Source organism: Balaenoptera musculus, chromosome 20 (genome assembly GCF_009873245.2).
Source record: "Balaenoptera musculus isolate JJ_BM4_2016_0621 chromosome 20, mBalMus1.pri.v3, whole genome shotgun sequence".
NCBI classification, from domain to species: domain Eukaryota; kingdom Metazoa; phylum Chordata; class Mammalia; order Artiodactyla; family Balaenopteridae; genus Balaenoptera; species Balaenoptera musculus.
The window spans coordinates 16,560,736-16,577,139 of NC_045804.1; the positions used below are offsets into that span (position 1 = coordinate 16,560,736).

The 16,404-nt window shown below is 38.6% G+C and overlaps 1 protein-coding gene across 7 annotated transcripts in view; it reads left to right on the forward strand.

The window, feature by feature from the left end:
* The window catches only part of KANSL1 (KAT8 regulatory NSL complex subunit 1), a 186,673-nt gene that overhangs the window by 129,106 nt on the left and 41,163 nt on the right, over positions 1–16,404 (forward strand). For 6 of the 7 annotated variants that reach the window (XM_036835746.1, XM_036835750.1, XM_036835752.1 and 3 more), the window contains 3 exons: positions 1,055–1,156; positions 9,890–10,002; positions 10,792–10,987. In XM_036835746.1, the coding sequence (XP_036691641.1) occupies positions 1,055–1,156; positions 9,890–10,002; positions 10,792–10,987 (411 nt within the window). The remainder of the gene's footprint in view (positions 1–1,054; positions 1,157–9,889; positions 10,003–10,791; positions 10,988–16,404) is intronic. The other variant, XM_036835751.1, reaches the window with a different exon arrangement.

Consider the following 16,404-nt stretch of genomic DNA (forward strand, 5'->3'; position numbering starts at 1 on the left):
GAGCTTGCATTAAGACTTACCAGGGAAGCTTTTTAAAAACAGAATACCCAGCTCCCCACCTCAGAGATTGTGAGTAGATTTGATGTTGGACCTGGGCAGGTATAGTTTGATAACGTTTCCCCCAAGTGATTCTAATACAAAATTTCCATTCAGAGCTTCTTATCAGTCAGATCTCCTTATTTTCTAGACCAGAGAAAGAGAACCAAAGAGCACTTGCATCCCAGTCTTTCTGTTACAGCGTCATAACTGGATTTTGGTCACCTCTACTTGCGTTCATGGGAGATTCATGTCTGTGGTTTTTGTTTATTTTTCATAGTAAGCTAACTTCTGCCTTCACCAAGCTGGGCCCATGCTGGCTAAGGAGAGGATTTGTGGAGTCATTTAAAATTTCTTTTTACATTTTTTATTTTCTGGGATGAATGTAAAATCTGAACTTGAAATTGTCAAGCAGGAACCTAATCTGGAGTAATGCTTATGCTTGTGAGAAACAGGTGTCTTTGGAGCAGTTTTAAGTTTTTGGTTTCTAAGATACTTACCGTAGAGACTGTTCCACCTTTGTTTCACCCGGTGGTTGTGGTTGCTCAGAGATAGCTGGTTTAGCTCATCATTTATAATTGTAGCACTTCTAGTTTGGTCATCCTTAAGCCACATTTTTGATCAAGTTAAGTAGAAAAACTGCATTGCTATTGTTAATATGGTATAGTCTGGTTGGTGATATAGTGTAAAATACCATACTCTGATAAAGATCCCAGATCTGAAAGATGTGAATAAAAGATGCTACAAGCCATGTAGGTCCGAACATTCAAGTGGAAGAAAGGGGAAGGTTGGGTTTGAGTCTTAGGCGGTATTCATGGCTACTGCTAGGGCCTTTTGTTGAAATCACTCTTGGAAGAGCAAAGCTTTTGGTGGTATATTTTGTTTCAGAACCATAGGATAAAGGAAAAGGCCTCTGGTAAACCAGACCCCCCCACCCCCACCCCTAACTCTTGATATTAACTCCTAAATTAAATTTGTAGCTTACACCACTTAAGCTGTTTTTCTCTCTGTCCTGCAGGGGTTGATAGTTCTTGGAGAGGCGCCTCCCCCAGAGCACACAACAGACTTATTTCTTCCACTTAGTTCTGAGGTGAAGACAGATCATGGGAATGATAAATTGGTAAGTATAAAAGACAGAAAAGGGAAAATGAGTGAGAATTTGAGGTGTAGCTTCAGCATAGTTTATTCCCTATAATAAGGATCCTTGCATTGGCTGAAGGAAGGGGTTGTATCCCCTTTTATCACCTCTGGCATTTTAAGCTCTGAATTCCTGAATACGGCACCACAGGGCCCCTCATGCAGTTGTGTAGCTGACTTTAAAATTTAAAAGCAGCTTCTAACTCTCAAGACAGCACAGCCAGAGCAAGTGTGACATTATGGAATATTCCTGGGAATTAGGAGACCATGTGGCTCTGATAACTTTGATAAGTAAGGTAACCTTTCTGGGCCACTATAAAATGGAAGGGTCGGACTAGAGGTTTGACTTACAAAGATGTTGAAAATGGTGTTTGAGTTACCCCTTTAATTCTGTAATGAGGATAAAGCTGTCGTTTTTTGTAATCTTCTGTTTCCTTAGAGCCTAGCTCAAATCCCTCGTCATGATTCCTTCCCTTTTCCTATTTGTCTCATTTTTCTTCTGAATTCCAAGACCACTTTTAATTTATTTCTTTCATATTTTTACTTTTCTCAAAAGGTCACGGGCTTTTATGAGTATTAACATTTCTTGTTTTAAGTAATTTGATCTAAGGAAAACTAGATTTGTGATGAATGAAATTTGATTTTAGACTTAACAGAAAAGTTGCAAAAGCAGTACACAAGAGTCCCCACATATCCTTCCCCTGCTTCCCCTAGTGTTAACAGCTTGCATAACCATTGTTCAGTGTCAAAACTAGGAATTAACATTGATACAGACTACAGATTTTATTCCAGTTTCACTTATTTTCTCATTTATGCCGCCTTTTTTTGGTCCAGAGTTCCACATTCCATATAGTTGTCATATCTCTTTAAAGTCTCTTCCAGTGTGTGAGAGCACCTCAGTTTTTGTCTTTCATGACCTTGACACAAGAGTATTGGTAAGTTATTATGTGTAATGTTCCTCAGAATGGAGTTGCCAGATGTTTTTTCGTTAAAGGTTAGGCATTTTTTTTGCAGTAATTCCACAGAAGTGATACTGTGCCCTTCTCAGTATACCATATTAGGGGTACAAGATGATGGTGATAGCTTTTTCACTTGGTTAATGTGATGCCTGCCAGGTTTCTCCACTGTAAAGTTAGTATTTTTCCCTTTGTAATAGATGACTGTCTCATGGGGGGATACTATGCATTTTTCTGTTGCTCATTATACTTTAATCCACAGTTTTATCATCTACTGGTGGATTTTTCCTGCAAAATTACTGCAATAATTATTGCTGTGGTGTTTACTAAATGGTGATTTTCTGTTTTCTACATTTGTTCATTGGAATTCTGTTAGGAAGAGCTGTCTTTTCTCCCCCATTTATTTCGTCCATCAATCGGTTATTTATTTCAGGATGGTTTTATGGATATTAATTTTATGTTATGGATTATAATCTACTATTAGTAGTTATTCAGTTGCAGTTGTCTCAACTTTTGGCATTGGGACCTCTTTCAGATTGGCGTCTGTGTCCTTTCAACATGCCCCCCCCCCTTGTTTTTTAAGCACTCACTTTCTGGCACCCCACAATGTTCCAGGCTCATCTTGTATTTTACCTGTTCCAGCCCTGCTTCTTTTTATTGGAGAACAGGGGTTTTTTTTTGTTTTTTAAAATTAATTAATTAATTAATTAATTAATTAATTATGGCTGTGTTGGGTCTTCGTTTCTGTGCAAGGGCTTTCTCCAGTTGCGGCAAGTGGGGACCACTCTTAATCGCGGTGTGCGGGCCTCTCTTGTTGCGGAGCACAGGCTCCAGATGTGCAGGCTCAGTAATTGTGGCTCACGGGCCCAGTTGCTCCACGGCATGCGGGATCTTGCCAGACCAGGGCTCGAACCCGTGTCCCCTGCATTGGCAGGCAGATTCTCAACCACTGCGCCACCAGGGAAGCCCCGAGAACAGGGTTTTGAAACCAAGATCTGGGTACTAGTTGTGCTCATTGCTACTTGGTGTCATTGCTTCTATCTAGGCCTTCTCAACAAAGCTAGTAAATATATATATATATATATGTATGCTGCTACATGCATACACACACATATATTTTGTTACCCACCCATCTGTATATACACTAAAAACCATGAGTTTATACTAGTACCAGTCTAACACCACAGCCTTCCTCCTTCCTTATTGATACTTATTTGTTCAATCCTAGTACCATATAGTTTCATAATTGCCAGCTCATACTCCTATGAGAAATATCTTTACTAACCAGAGTACAGTATTGTATACAGTATGTTAGCACTATAATAAACAGTCAAAATACTATTTACCCGAAGTTGTACTTAGGTTAGTTCGCCTTTCAGTGTGACTATGTAATTATTTTGTAATACAGTTAAGTTCTTTTGTTACTATAGTATTCCACTTCTTGTTGCCCACACACACAGTAGTTGATATTTATTATTTTTTGAGTATGCGAAACATTACTACTGTGCTAAGAATTAAAGCTGTACAAAAGGCTATAGCCCTGTTCCTATTTCCACCTTCTTTCCATTGTGTTCCCACCTCCTGTAGGTAGCCAATTTCATTAGTTTTTGCATTATCCTTCCTTCCTATATTTCTGTTGCACAAATGAGCAGATACATGTGTACTTTCTTACATCTCCTTAACTACTGGGTAAATACTCTTTAAAAGACTAGATTTGAAATTGAGGGGGTTTTTTGTTTGTTTTAGCAAAAACATTGCTTCTGTGGCTTTTGACAAATGACGTCATTATTTGTGTTTGCTTTTATTTGCAAAATAAGCCTCACTTTTTAAAATTTTTTTGGTCTGCATTGGGTCTTCGTTGCTGCGTGTGGACTTCTCATTGCAGTGGCTTCTCTTGTTGCAGAACACGGGCTCTAGGTGCACGGGCTTCAGTAGTTGCGGTGTGCAGGCTCTAGGGCGCGTGAGCTTCAGTAGTTGTGGCGCACGGGCTTAATTGCTCCGTAGCATGTAGGATCTTCCTGGATCAGGGATCGAACCCGTGTCCCCTGCATTGGCAGGCGGATTCTTAACCACTGCACCACCAGGGAAGTCCCAAGCCTCATTCTTTTACCTTTCCTTACTTTGTGGAATTGATGGAGTTAATAAGTGAACTATTAAGTGAAGGACTAATGCTTTCCCAGAAGTAAAGCATACAAAAATGTAAGCTATTGATTTTTCTTTTTAAACATTCAAGGTATAATCTTCCTACCATTGGTTACATGGGAAGAGTGTTCTTTTCCTTGAAGTTTTGCAGTCATCAGGGACAATGAATGGTGCATTGGCCCCCACGAGGGTTTTGAGATAGAGAGTAGAGGGTTAGATACTGGCTGGAGAACGTTTGATCCACAGTATTAAAAAACACTGACTGGGCTTCCCTGGTGGCGCAGTGGTTGAGAATCTGCCTGCCAATGCAGGCGGCACGGGTTCGAGCCCTGGTCTGGGAGGATCCCACATGCCGCGGAGCGACTAGGCCCATGAGCCACAACTACTGAGCCTGCGCGTTTGGAGCCTGTGCTCCGCAACAAGAGAGGCCACGATAGTGAGAGGCCCGCACACCGCAATGAAGAGTGGCCCCCACTTGCCGCAACTGGAGAAAGCCCTTGCACAGAAACGAAGACCCAACACAGCCAAAAATAAATAAATAAAAATAAATTAAAAAAAAAAAACTGACTGACCAATTAGGACTTTTAAAATAAATTGGGCTGTGGATAAATAAGTTGAACAGTAAGAATTTATAAGGCTGTTTTTGCAATTACCGTATTTCTCTAGATTCTAGAGAAAGATTTTCAACAGTGTTGGTAAATATAGATCTTAGGTTTAGTAGTCTCTGGACTTGTAACAGCATTATGCTGGTTGCATTTTTAGAAACGAATAATTCAAAGTTTTGTTTTTAACTTGTCTTTTTTTTAATTGGAGTATAATTGCTTTACAGTGTTGTGTTAGTTTCTGCTGTACAGTGAAGTAGATCAGCTATATGTATATATATATCCCCTCTCTCTTGGACCTCCTTCCCGCTGCCATCCCACCTATCTAGGTCATCACAGAGCACCAAGCTGAGCTCCCTTTGCTATACAGCAGGTTCCCACTAGCTATCTGTTTTACCCATGGTAGCGTATTTACGTCAAACCTAATCTCCCAAAGTTGTTTTAATATAATTATAGATTATATTTTGACCTCAATATAGAGACATAGGAAAGTGAGGCACATAGTCCCATTTTACATGTGCAGAAATTGAAGCCTAGGTAAGTAACTTGGTGGAAGTAGAATTTTCAGAAAGTTCCACTTCCACTTTAGCACAGTTTCTTGGCCGTGGTGCTAGTTCATGGAAATGACTGGTATACTCTTTATGGGCCAGCAATATTTTGGTAATTTTAAGCAGGACTATGCTGGGTATCATTGAGATGGAGAGCATTTTGACCCAGAAATGAAAGTTGAATTCCTTACATCCAGTTAGCCTTTTCTTTCCATTTTGATAATGTTTGTCAGAAAGGTAATAACTAACCAAAACAGAACTGTTAAATTTTCTAGACAAACAAATATGGTGCATCTAAGGAAAATGGTATTTCAAACAGTTATAGCATGGCGTTACTTGAATGACTAAAGTAAAGATACATACACACATATCTTGCATACACACCTAGAGATTTATTTTATTACATGTTTTTAAGTTGTGTGCCTTTTGATTTTTACCCCTTTACTTTCTCTACTTTTTAGTAAAACAAATTCAGTGAACATGGGTTCTCAGACCCCAGAAAAATCTACTCCCACCCCCCCCCCGACCCCAATAAACCTTAATTTAATCTAGTTTTTCTTTAAGGGCTCTTTGTCACACTTAATTGATCTGGCCAAGAGGGTGGAGTAATGAATCAAACAGATGCCTACTTTATAAGAATAACAAATAGAATCTCATTGCTGTGTTATTCCATGCATCTGGCCCTTTCAGTCAAGGAAAAAAATCACTTCAGTAACCCTGCTTGCTACCTTTAACTCTAAGATTTCCCCAAAAGGTAATCCCTGGGGCTCTGCTTTAGAAAAAGGAGGGATTACAGATGCACTCTACCTACCACTTCAGCTTTTCTACTCTTTTCTGGCTGTGGGATGCATGTACCCTCAGAGTGTATCTGAACATCACATAAAACTCAAGAGAAGCTCTGTAACAACTCCTATTTACAGTTTTCCATTGGATGGCAAATATCTGAGTCATGCTTTAGTTTCCTGAAAATATTAATGATGTAAACCACTGCAGTAATAACAATCGGGCTTAAATTAGTGTGTGGATTTAATATATGTGAAGTGTTTGTTAATGTTTCTCTACCCTGTCTTTGCAGCCTTTTGGACTGCAAGATAAGGAGTGTTCACTTTTTCTTAAGGCAATGTGAATGCATTTAAGAAACTCTTAAGTAAAATTACATGTGTTTGTGAGTTGTGTTTTTCTTTTTCTAGATGAAACACTATTAGAGGATTGGGGTTAATATTTTAAGCTCTTTGAATTTGAGAATGAATGATGAACCTGGTTGCCCCAGTGCCCTGCTTTAGATCTCAGGGTGATTACATGTAGGATATCCCAAGGTTTCTAAACAGATCCTTCTAAGTATTCAGTGCCTCCTTGTATGGTTGGGATTGGAATTCAAGCACATTTTCTCTCTGACTTTGATGCTCTTAATTGCTGTGTGCTTCTGTATCCTTGACAAGCATTTCTGTGCTTAAATAACCTTTTTGCCTGTTGACTTCTATTTTAATTGGGGGGCTGAATTACCCCCAGGAAAGTTCCAAGTTCCTCTAAGAAAAATAATAAAATACACATTGAAGATTAATGGCCTTTAAATATACTTATATATCTGTAGGCATGAAAAACAAGGATAGATTATTTGCTAAGAAAAGTAAACTTGTTTTGAAATGAGATTTTGTTAAAGAATGGAAACAGTTTGTCTTGACAGGTATCCTGGTGGTTAGTTCTCCATAATCCCTAGAAAATAAATCTTAATCAAATGAGAGTCAACCTATTGCTTAAATGTGGCACCTTGTAAAACATGTAGATATATAAACCAGATCTCTGTCATAATTTAATGCCAAAAGCTATTGTTTTAAGCGAATATAAAGTTGACAGAAGTTCTTCAGATCAACACCAAAAAGTTCATAGTCACAGCGTTTTCATGTTGAAAGGAAACTTTTTCATCTAAACCAGAACTTCTGAAATCTAGGAAAGCTGTAACATGGCTGGAGTCACACATCTCCTAGTTAACACCAACCTGAATCTTAAACCTTTTTGTCCTTTGTCATACCATAATATTTGTTTGGGCTTTTTGAGGTGTTCCCTGAATGGTAAATCCTCACTAGCATTCAGGAGGGTATTGGGTTTATCTGGGGTTTTTTTAATGTTAAAAATATTATCTAAATGTAGAGAAAACTTCGGAAGAGTCCTCTTCTGCCTCTTTTTTTTAAAAATTTTATTTGTTTATTTATTTTTGGCTGCATTGGGTCATGGTTGCTGCGTGTGGGCTTTCTCTAGTTGCAGCGAACAGGGGCTACTCTTCGTCGCGGTGCGCAGGCTTCTCATTGCGGTGGCTTCTGTTGTGGAGCACGGGCTCTAGGCGCACGGGTTTCAGTAGTTGTGGCACGTGGGGTCAGTAGTTGTGGCTCACTGGCTTAGTTGCTCCATGGCATGTGGCATCTTCCCAGACCAGGGCTCCAACCCATGTCCCCTGCATTGGCAGGCAGATTCTTAAACACTGCGCCACCGGTGAAGTCTCTATTCTGCCTCTTTAACACTATTTTTACCTTGTCATTATCTGTGTGCATGTATTTTTAGTCACCACAATTGTATTAAAAATATTTTGAATTTAGCCCCTTTCCAAAGTCATTTCTACCTATTATTTTCTATATTTAAATATTCTTCTGGGTAAAGGAAGAGGAAATATCCTTTATGATTATCTTCAATATTCTGATTTGGTGTACCACATTTTATAACTATGCCTCAAGTGTTGAGCATTTAGGTTATTGATCCATATCATTGCAGTGACTAGCTTTGTGTGTAAGATTTGGGGGGATGTTTTGTTGAGTTATTTCTTTAAGATAGATTTTGATGAGTAAAATACTTTGTCAGAAGACATGAACACCTTTATAACTCTTACACATTACTTTCCATGAGGAAATCAGTGTGGCTTTTAAGGCAATGAGTACATGAGCCAAATTTACCATAATTTTGGTGGTGTTGACTAATACAATTGTTCAAGGTATAACAGTACATGTACAGGGTATCTAACAAGGAAGACAGAACACTTTCCCAGTGTTTACTCATTGTAATTTACTCATGTGTCTTGTCTATTTGTATACCCTGATCTAACTTTTTGGATAATTTGTATTAAATTTTTAAAATTAGCTTCCCAATCTCTTGTCCTTTCTTGAGACTGTTCTCAGGTCTTCAGATCCTTTGGTGTTTTCTCCTTGGGGGTATAAAGATCAAAAAAGAAATTTAACAATACTGATAAATAGAATTTCAGCCTCAAAATATTGGCTTTGATATGTACTGGTAGCAGTTACAGGAAAGGGGACGTCAGAACACCCCAAAGTCAGTTTGAGTGTAAGGAGGAGACAAAGACCACAGCCATTCTGTGGTATTCCAACAACTCCCAGAGCCGAGGGATAACTGCGCTGTGGCTTTATTGCCAATACCTCAGACACTCCATGTGACTGATGTCTCATGGCTGCCCCTACCCCTTTTAGCCTAGTAAATACATAATTTGTTTTGAAATAGTGAAATTCCAACTTTTCCATATTTTTTTCCTACCTCCCTTTTTTCATTTTATAGTCTAAGCATATACAGTTGACTCTTGAACAACATGGGATTTAATCCACGTATAATGTATAGTCAGCCCTCCCTATCCACAGTGCCTCCACATCTGCCGGTTCAACCAACCACAGACTGTGTAGTACTTCAGTGTTTACTATTGAAACATATCCACGTATAAATGGATCCCTGCACTTCAAATCCAAAAGTTGTTTGAGGGTCAGCTGTATTTGTGTAGTCCAGAGTTACTACCTGATAGCATTAGGTAATTATTATTCATTGTCATTTTATTGTTTCTATTTCTTTTATCACAGGGGTGAAATACATATATAGAGAGAGTGAGAGAGTGAGAGAGAGTATGGTTTTCTGGAAACAAGCTTCCAGCATACACTGTGAAGTTAAGCAGATATTAACTACATTTAAATTTCCTCTTAGTTGTCTTCCTACTGAACTTATGTACCCTTCTTGACCCTTAGGTTGAAAACTTGACTCTTGGTACTATATAATTGTTTTGCTGTGCTTCTGTTCCATGGAGTCATTAGGTCATTTCCCTGTCAGGAGGCACTTTACTACTTTTGGTCTGTTAAATATCTTAATTCCTAACCCCTCCCTCCAAAGCAAATTCTCCAAATTTTGCCAAAGCAAAATCTCGAAAGCTGATTCTCTTAATTATTTTCTTTTTTCCTCAATCATACGAGTGATTTTGGTTTTGGTTTTTTTAAGGCCAAAAAATGCATTTATTTGGGATTTGTGAGGACTGCAGCCCAGGAGACACAAATCCAAGAAACACTTAAATGTGTTCCATAAATGAGTTGTTTTTCAAGTTGGTCATCAGAAATTTTAGGTGTTTCATTAAAATGAAATGGTGCTGCTTTTCAGGCTGGTGCTGTTGGTTAAATGTTGATAATATATTTTCATTTTTCTTCTCATTAAGATTGAGTCTGTTTCTCAGCCACTGGAAAACCATGGTGCCTCTGGTCATCCTTCAGAGTCATTGTCTACTAAATCATGTGGAGCATTGAGACCTGTCAATGGAGTCATTAATACGTAAGTTTTATCTCTTCTGCATACTTCTTATACTCAGCAGGCTTGTTAAAGATGGGTTTGAGGCTCTTAGTTATCCCTAGCCAGGAGTAACCCTGGTTTAAAGAAGCAGAAACCTTATCACTTCATAATATTGTGCATGCCTCCTACTGTAGCAAGTATATTTTAAGTAACCTCCTAATGTATTTTCCTGTTAGTTACTGTGGCCTAAAATCGACTCAGCATGGAGAAAAATTTAAAGTCCTAAAGTTATTATGAATCGTTGTGATTGGTCCTGTCTTGGTAGAATTCCTCAGAAATATGTACATAAAATCCTCTACTGTAGAACAGATTAGATCCCTAAAGGCTGTAAATCTGTATTTATGAAAGATCAAGGAATCCTTCTGCAAGTGAACAATGAGTACACATCCCTAATAGGCAAGTTTCACAGGAGAACTGATTCTCAATATATATTAAAAATATTCTTACCAGTTGCAATTTTCTAGACTTTTAAGAATTCATGTTTTTGTTGTAGAAGAGAACTTAATCACTAGAACCTGAGTTCACTTATTGACTTCTGCATTTTTCAGACATGGTAGAGTAACATCCACCAAGAGCACCTTAAAAATAAGCACAGATACTGCATACCCACTTAGATTAACAGACATCAGCATCAAGAGGTGACCTCTGTGTGCTCTAGAACACATGTTTGTGTCTGTGAACGTTTGCAAGTAGAGGTGGTTGAACAAGTATTAAAGGCTTTGTTTCCTTACGTCTTCTGAGAAGTGGATATTCTTCCTTCCCCTTGTGTAGTCTTCAGCCTGTCTTGGCAGACCACGTTCCAGGTGACAGCTCTGATGCTGAGGAACAGTTGCATAAAAAGCAAAGACTGAATCTAGTTTCTTCATCAACTGATGGCACCTGTGTGGCAGCCCGAACACGTCCTGTGCTGAGCTGTAAGAAACGGAGGCTTGTTCGACCCAACAGCATCGTGCCTCTTTCCAAGAAGGTCAGTACCAGTGAGACTTGGTCACTGTTAAACAGTGAGCCAGATGCTCAGATAGAGGTACTAGTTTCTTGCCAGCTTTGGTTCTTTTAACCAGTGTTTTCCACACTTGGCTAACCACCAAGGCTTCCTGCAGAGCTTTAAAAAATACTGGGTTCCTGAGCCCTGTTTCCTAGAGATTCTGGTTTCGTTGCTCTGGAGTTGGGCCTGGGAATCTTGTTTTCAGAAAACAAAAAGCTCCTAGGTGACTCTTCAGCCAGGTTTGGAAACCATTGGCTTGAGATTTTAATAGAAATGGGAGAGAGGAAGTTGGAAGTTCTGCCATCAACACTTTGAAGGAGAGCAGTGTGTCTTCTCACTTATACTGTTATCACTGAAAATGGCAACGTGGAATGCTTTCCTTTTTAAGAATCTCCATTAAAATTTCTAAGTTGATGATACTAAACGAATGTTTGTCTTCACAGACAAAATGGAGATTATTTTACAACTACAGGAAACTTGATTGCTGACTCTTCAAATAACAGGGTTGGATTTAGTTCAAAACCAACGAAATAGGACTCCAGTGAAAATAATACCGTGCAGTGATTAAGAGCATTAACTTTGAAGAGGACAGACTTGGGTTTGAATCATGGCACTGCCACTTAGTAGTTTGTGTTTGGGGCATGTTAACACCCCACCCCACCCCACAGTGCCTCAGAGATCTCATAGGGTTGTTTCAGGATTAACTGAAATGTATATAATTTGCTTATTGGGGTATCTGGCTGCTAAGTTACTAGTACAAGATGACTCTTGCTGTTTACACTTTTATTTTTATTAATTCATTCACTCATTCAACAAATATTTTTTTGAGTTCCTACAATAAGCTAGATCTGTTCTATGCACTGAGAATACAACACCAAACAAAACAGACAAAAATTCTTACCCTCATGAAATAATCTAATGGGTAGAGACAGAAAATAAAGCAATAAAACGCCGCAACTAGAGAAAGCCCGAGCGCAGCAACAAAATCCCAACACAGCCAAGTATAAAACCAAATAAATAAATAAGTTTATTTTTAAAAAAATGAAGTGTATGGTATGTTCTATAGTGTTAAGTTCTGGGGAGAAAAATGCAGCAGAGGAAGGAAATAGGGAATGGTGGGGAACTCAGATGGAATTCAGCCTTGATGCATTTTTTTATTCCAAGTCTTTGGAGATGTGAAAGATAAGAAACTAGGAAGGAGTGACCAGTGAAGCAGAAGGAAAACCAAGAGAGTGTGGTATGTGGAAGGCAAGTGAAGAAAATGTTTCAGAAAGGAGGGAATTATCATCTGTGTTAGATGCTGCAGACGGGTCAAGTTAGGTGAAGACTAAGAATTGACCGTAGGATTTCGTGGGGCCAGGGTTGCTTGAGACCTTTGTAAGCAGTTTTGTTAGAGGTAGAAGAGTGAAATTCTGATTGGATCAGGTTCAGGAGAGAATGGAACGGAAGGAATTGAGGGAACCATCATAGATAACACTTTCAAAGAGTGTTTCTGTAAAGGAGAACAGAGAAATAACCCGTTTGACTGAAAGAGAATGTTTCTTAAGATAATGCTATTACAGTATATTTGCTGGTGAGAAAACTGAGGACAAGGGAGAGGAGATAATTGTTGGAACCATTAATATTTGGACAGTAGATTTTCACTGCTTGGCTTGTTTTGTTATAGTATGCATTTGGACTGTATAATTTTGCCATGATCATTCATTCATTTATGGCTGTGTTGGGTCTTCGTTGCTGCGCGCAGACTTTCTCTAGTTTCAGAGAGCGGGGGCTACTCTTTGTTGAGGTGCACAAGCTTCTCATTGCGGTGGCTTCTGTTGTTGTGGAGCACGGGCTCTAGGCGCGTGGGCTTCAGTAGTTGTGGCACACGGGCTCAGTAGTTGTGGCTCGCAGGCTCTAGAGCGCAGGCTCACTAGTTGTGGCGCACAGGCTTAGTTGCTCCACAGCATGTGGGATCTTCCCAGACAAGGGCTCGAACCCATGTCCCCTGCGTTGGCAGGTGGATTCTTAACCACTGTGCCACCGGGGAAATCCCTTGCCATGATCTTTTTTTTTTTAAAGGAGAGTATTATTAGTGAAAATTAACTATTAGGCTGTACCATTTCTCTCTTGTCTATTCCTCAGACTGCCTGAATTACCAAAATACCAGAAAAGAGTTTGGTGGGTTTCTCACACTGAATTGAATTTTAATCAATTTTTTATTAATAGTCATATAAATCTAAATTATTTTCTGAACAGTTGAAGAGTTGATATTGGGCAAGCAAAGAAAACAGTATATTACTGTTAAGTATAAGAAAGTAGTTTTTGGCCGCCCTTGATGTTTTTAACAAAAACAAGCAAAAACCTACCAACAGCATCGCCTCATGGGGAAATAGTGTCCTTTCTCTGTTTCGGCAGTTTGCTAGCCATGGTGTCATGACATCTGAGGGTGTGATAAAATTTTTCTGAAGTATAGGTTGGCCTCCTGGATTCTTTTCTTTTATATCTCTGAAGTAGCAAGGCTTCTTTGTTGCAGTTGACACTAGTTTCTTCTTGTTCATGCCCCAAAACTGATGTACTTTTGAAGGTAGTACATATAAATGTTTAAAACAAGGGGGAGACATACAAAGCATACTAAAGACCCTTTGGTTCCAATGCCAGTGTCTAAAACAGAATCATTCTGACATGCAGAAGTAAACTACATGGAAAATAAGACAAATAAATAAGTTTAGTTTGGAAAATAAACCATTTGCTGATGATAGCAGTAATGCTGGAGTTCTGCCAAAGTTGGAGACAAAGGCCATTCTCTCTGTCTTAGTTGCTCACTGTGTATTCAGTGGATCCTTGCTCAGTGATACTTGCTGTTGAGCAAGTACCTTGCCCTCTATCATTTTGAGGTGATGGATTTGCCAAGCAAATTTATTCAGCAATTTTGGGTCCCCACGGTGTTCCAGGACACCTGGGTTTCATTGGTGAACAAAAGTCCTTGCCCTCATGGAGCTTACTTTCTAGTGGCAGAGTACTCAGAAATCACCCAGTGCTTAGGACAATAGCCTCTGAACTTTTGTGGGAGTGTTTTATATATGCATTATAAAACACATACAAAATAAATTTTGAAAGGCTGAGACAAAGTAAATAGAAGCCCTAATATTTTATTTACAAACTGTCTTCAAGCCAAAAGAATTTTTTAAAATACTTTAATATTCTATGATTAACAGATAATGATGAATAGAGCCTTACTTTCAGAGTGGACTTCCTCCATAACCATTGCATTGGTTTTTTGGGTTTTTTTGCTTGTTTGTTTCTTTGTTTTTTGTTTTTTTATTAAACAAATGTGGCTTGGATTTGCACTAAGATTTTTGGAATGTCTTTAAATTATGCTGGATTTCAGTTAATTTTTGTTCTTGGCAAATTCTCTATCAGATGTTGCAGTGTCTGTGCGCCAGTGAAAGTAACACATTGCATTGCATTCTGATTACCACAACATACACTAAGATTTCTAAGTTAATTTTTTTTTTAATGGTGCTTTATTTTCATAATTAGAAGGTGAAATAATTACCATTTCAAATAGTTAGACAGATTTGAATATTTCCTATTTTGGTGCTTTCCTCTTCCCTGAAATGTATTCAAAGCCTTGTTTTGTTTTTTTTGAATTTTATTTATTTTTTTATACAGCAGGTTCTTATTAGTCATCCATTTTATACATATCAGTGTATACATGTCAATCCCAATCTCCCAATTCATCACACCACCACCACCACCCCCTGCTGCTTTCCCCCCTTGGTGTCCATACGTTTGTTCTCTACATCTGTGTCTCAGTTTCTGCCCTGCAAACCAGTTCATCTGTACCATTTTTCTAGGTTCCACATATATGTGTTAATATACGATATCTGTTTTTCTGTTTTCTGACTTCACTCTGTATGACAGTCTCTAGAGCCATCCACGTCCCTACAAATGACCCAATTTCGTTCCTTTTTATGGCTGAGTAATATTCCATTGTATGTATGTACCACATCTTCTTTATCCATTCGTCTGTCGATGGGCATTTAGGTTGCTTCCATGACCTGGCTGTTGTAAATAGTGCTGCAATGAATATTGGGGTGCATGTGTCTTTTTGAATTATGGTTTTCTCTGGGTATATGCCCAGTAGTGGGATTGCTGGGTCATATGGTAATTCTGTTTTTAGTTTTTTAAGGAACCTCCATACCGTTCTCCATAGTGGCTGTATCAATTTACATTCCCACCAACAATGCAAGAGGGTTCCCTTTTCTCCACACCCTCTCCAGCATTTGTTGTTTGTACATTTTCTGATGATGGCCATTCTGACCGGTGTGAGATGATACCTCATTGTAGTTTTGATTTGCATTTCTCTAATAATTAGTGATGTTGAGCAGCTTTTCATGTGCTTCTTGGCCATCTGTATGTCTTCTTTGGAGAAATGTCTATTTAGGTCTTCTGCCCATTTTTGGATTGGGTTGTTTGTTTTTTTAATATTGAGCTGCATGAGCTGTTTATATATTTTGGAGATTAATCCTTTGTCCGTTGATTCGTTTGCAAATATTTTCTCCCATTCTGAGGGTTGTCTGTTCGTCTTGTTTATGGTTTCCTTTGCTGTGTAAAAGCTTTTAAATTTCATTAGGTCCCATTTGTTTATTTTTGCTTTTATTTCCATTACTCTAGGAGGTGGATCAAAAAAGATCTTGCTGTGATTTATGTCAAAGAGTGTTCTTCCTATGTTTTCCACTAAGAGTTTTATAGTGTCCAGTCTTACACTTAGGTCTCTAATCCATTTTGAGTTTATTTTTGTGTATGGTGTTAGGGAGTATTCTAATTTCATTCTTTTACATGTAGCTGTCCAGTTTTCCCAGCACCACTTATTGAAGAGACTGTCTTTTCTCCATTGTATATCCTTACCTCCTTTGTCATAGATTAGTTGACCATAGGTGTGTGGGTTTATCTCTGGGCTTTCTGTCTTGTTCCATTGATCTGTGTTTCTGTTTTTGTGCCAGTACCATATTGTCTTGATTACTGTAGCTTTGTAGTATAGTCTGAAGTCAGGGAGTCTGATTCCTCCAGCTCCGTTTTTTTCCCTCAAGGCTGCTTTGGCTATTAGGGGTCTTCTGTGTCTCCATACAAATTTTAAGATTTTTTGTTCTAGTTCTGTAAAAAATGCCATTGGTAGTTTGATAGGGATCGCATTGAATCTGTAGATTGCTTAGGGTAGTATAGTCATTTTCACAATATTGATTCTTGCAATCCAAGAACATGGTATATCTCTCCATCTGTTGGTATCATCTTTAATTTCTTTCATCAGTGTCTTAAAGATTTCTGCATACAGGCCTTTTGTCTCCCTAGGTAGGTTTATTCCTAGGTATTTTATTCTTTTTGTTGCAGTGGTAAATGGGAGTGTTTCCTTAATT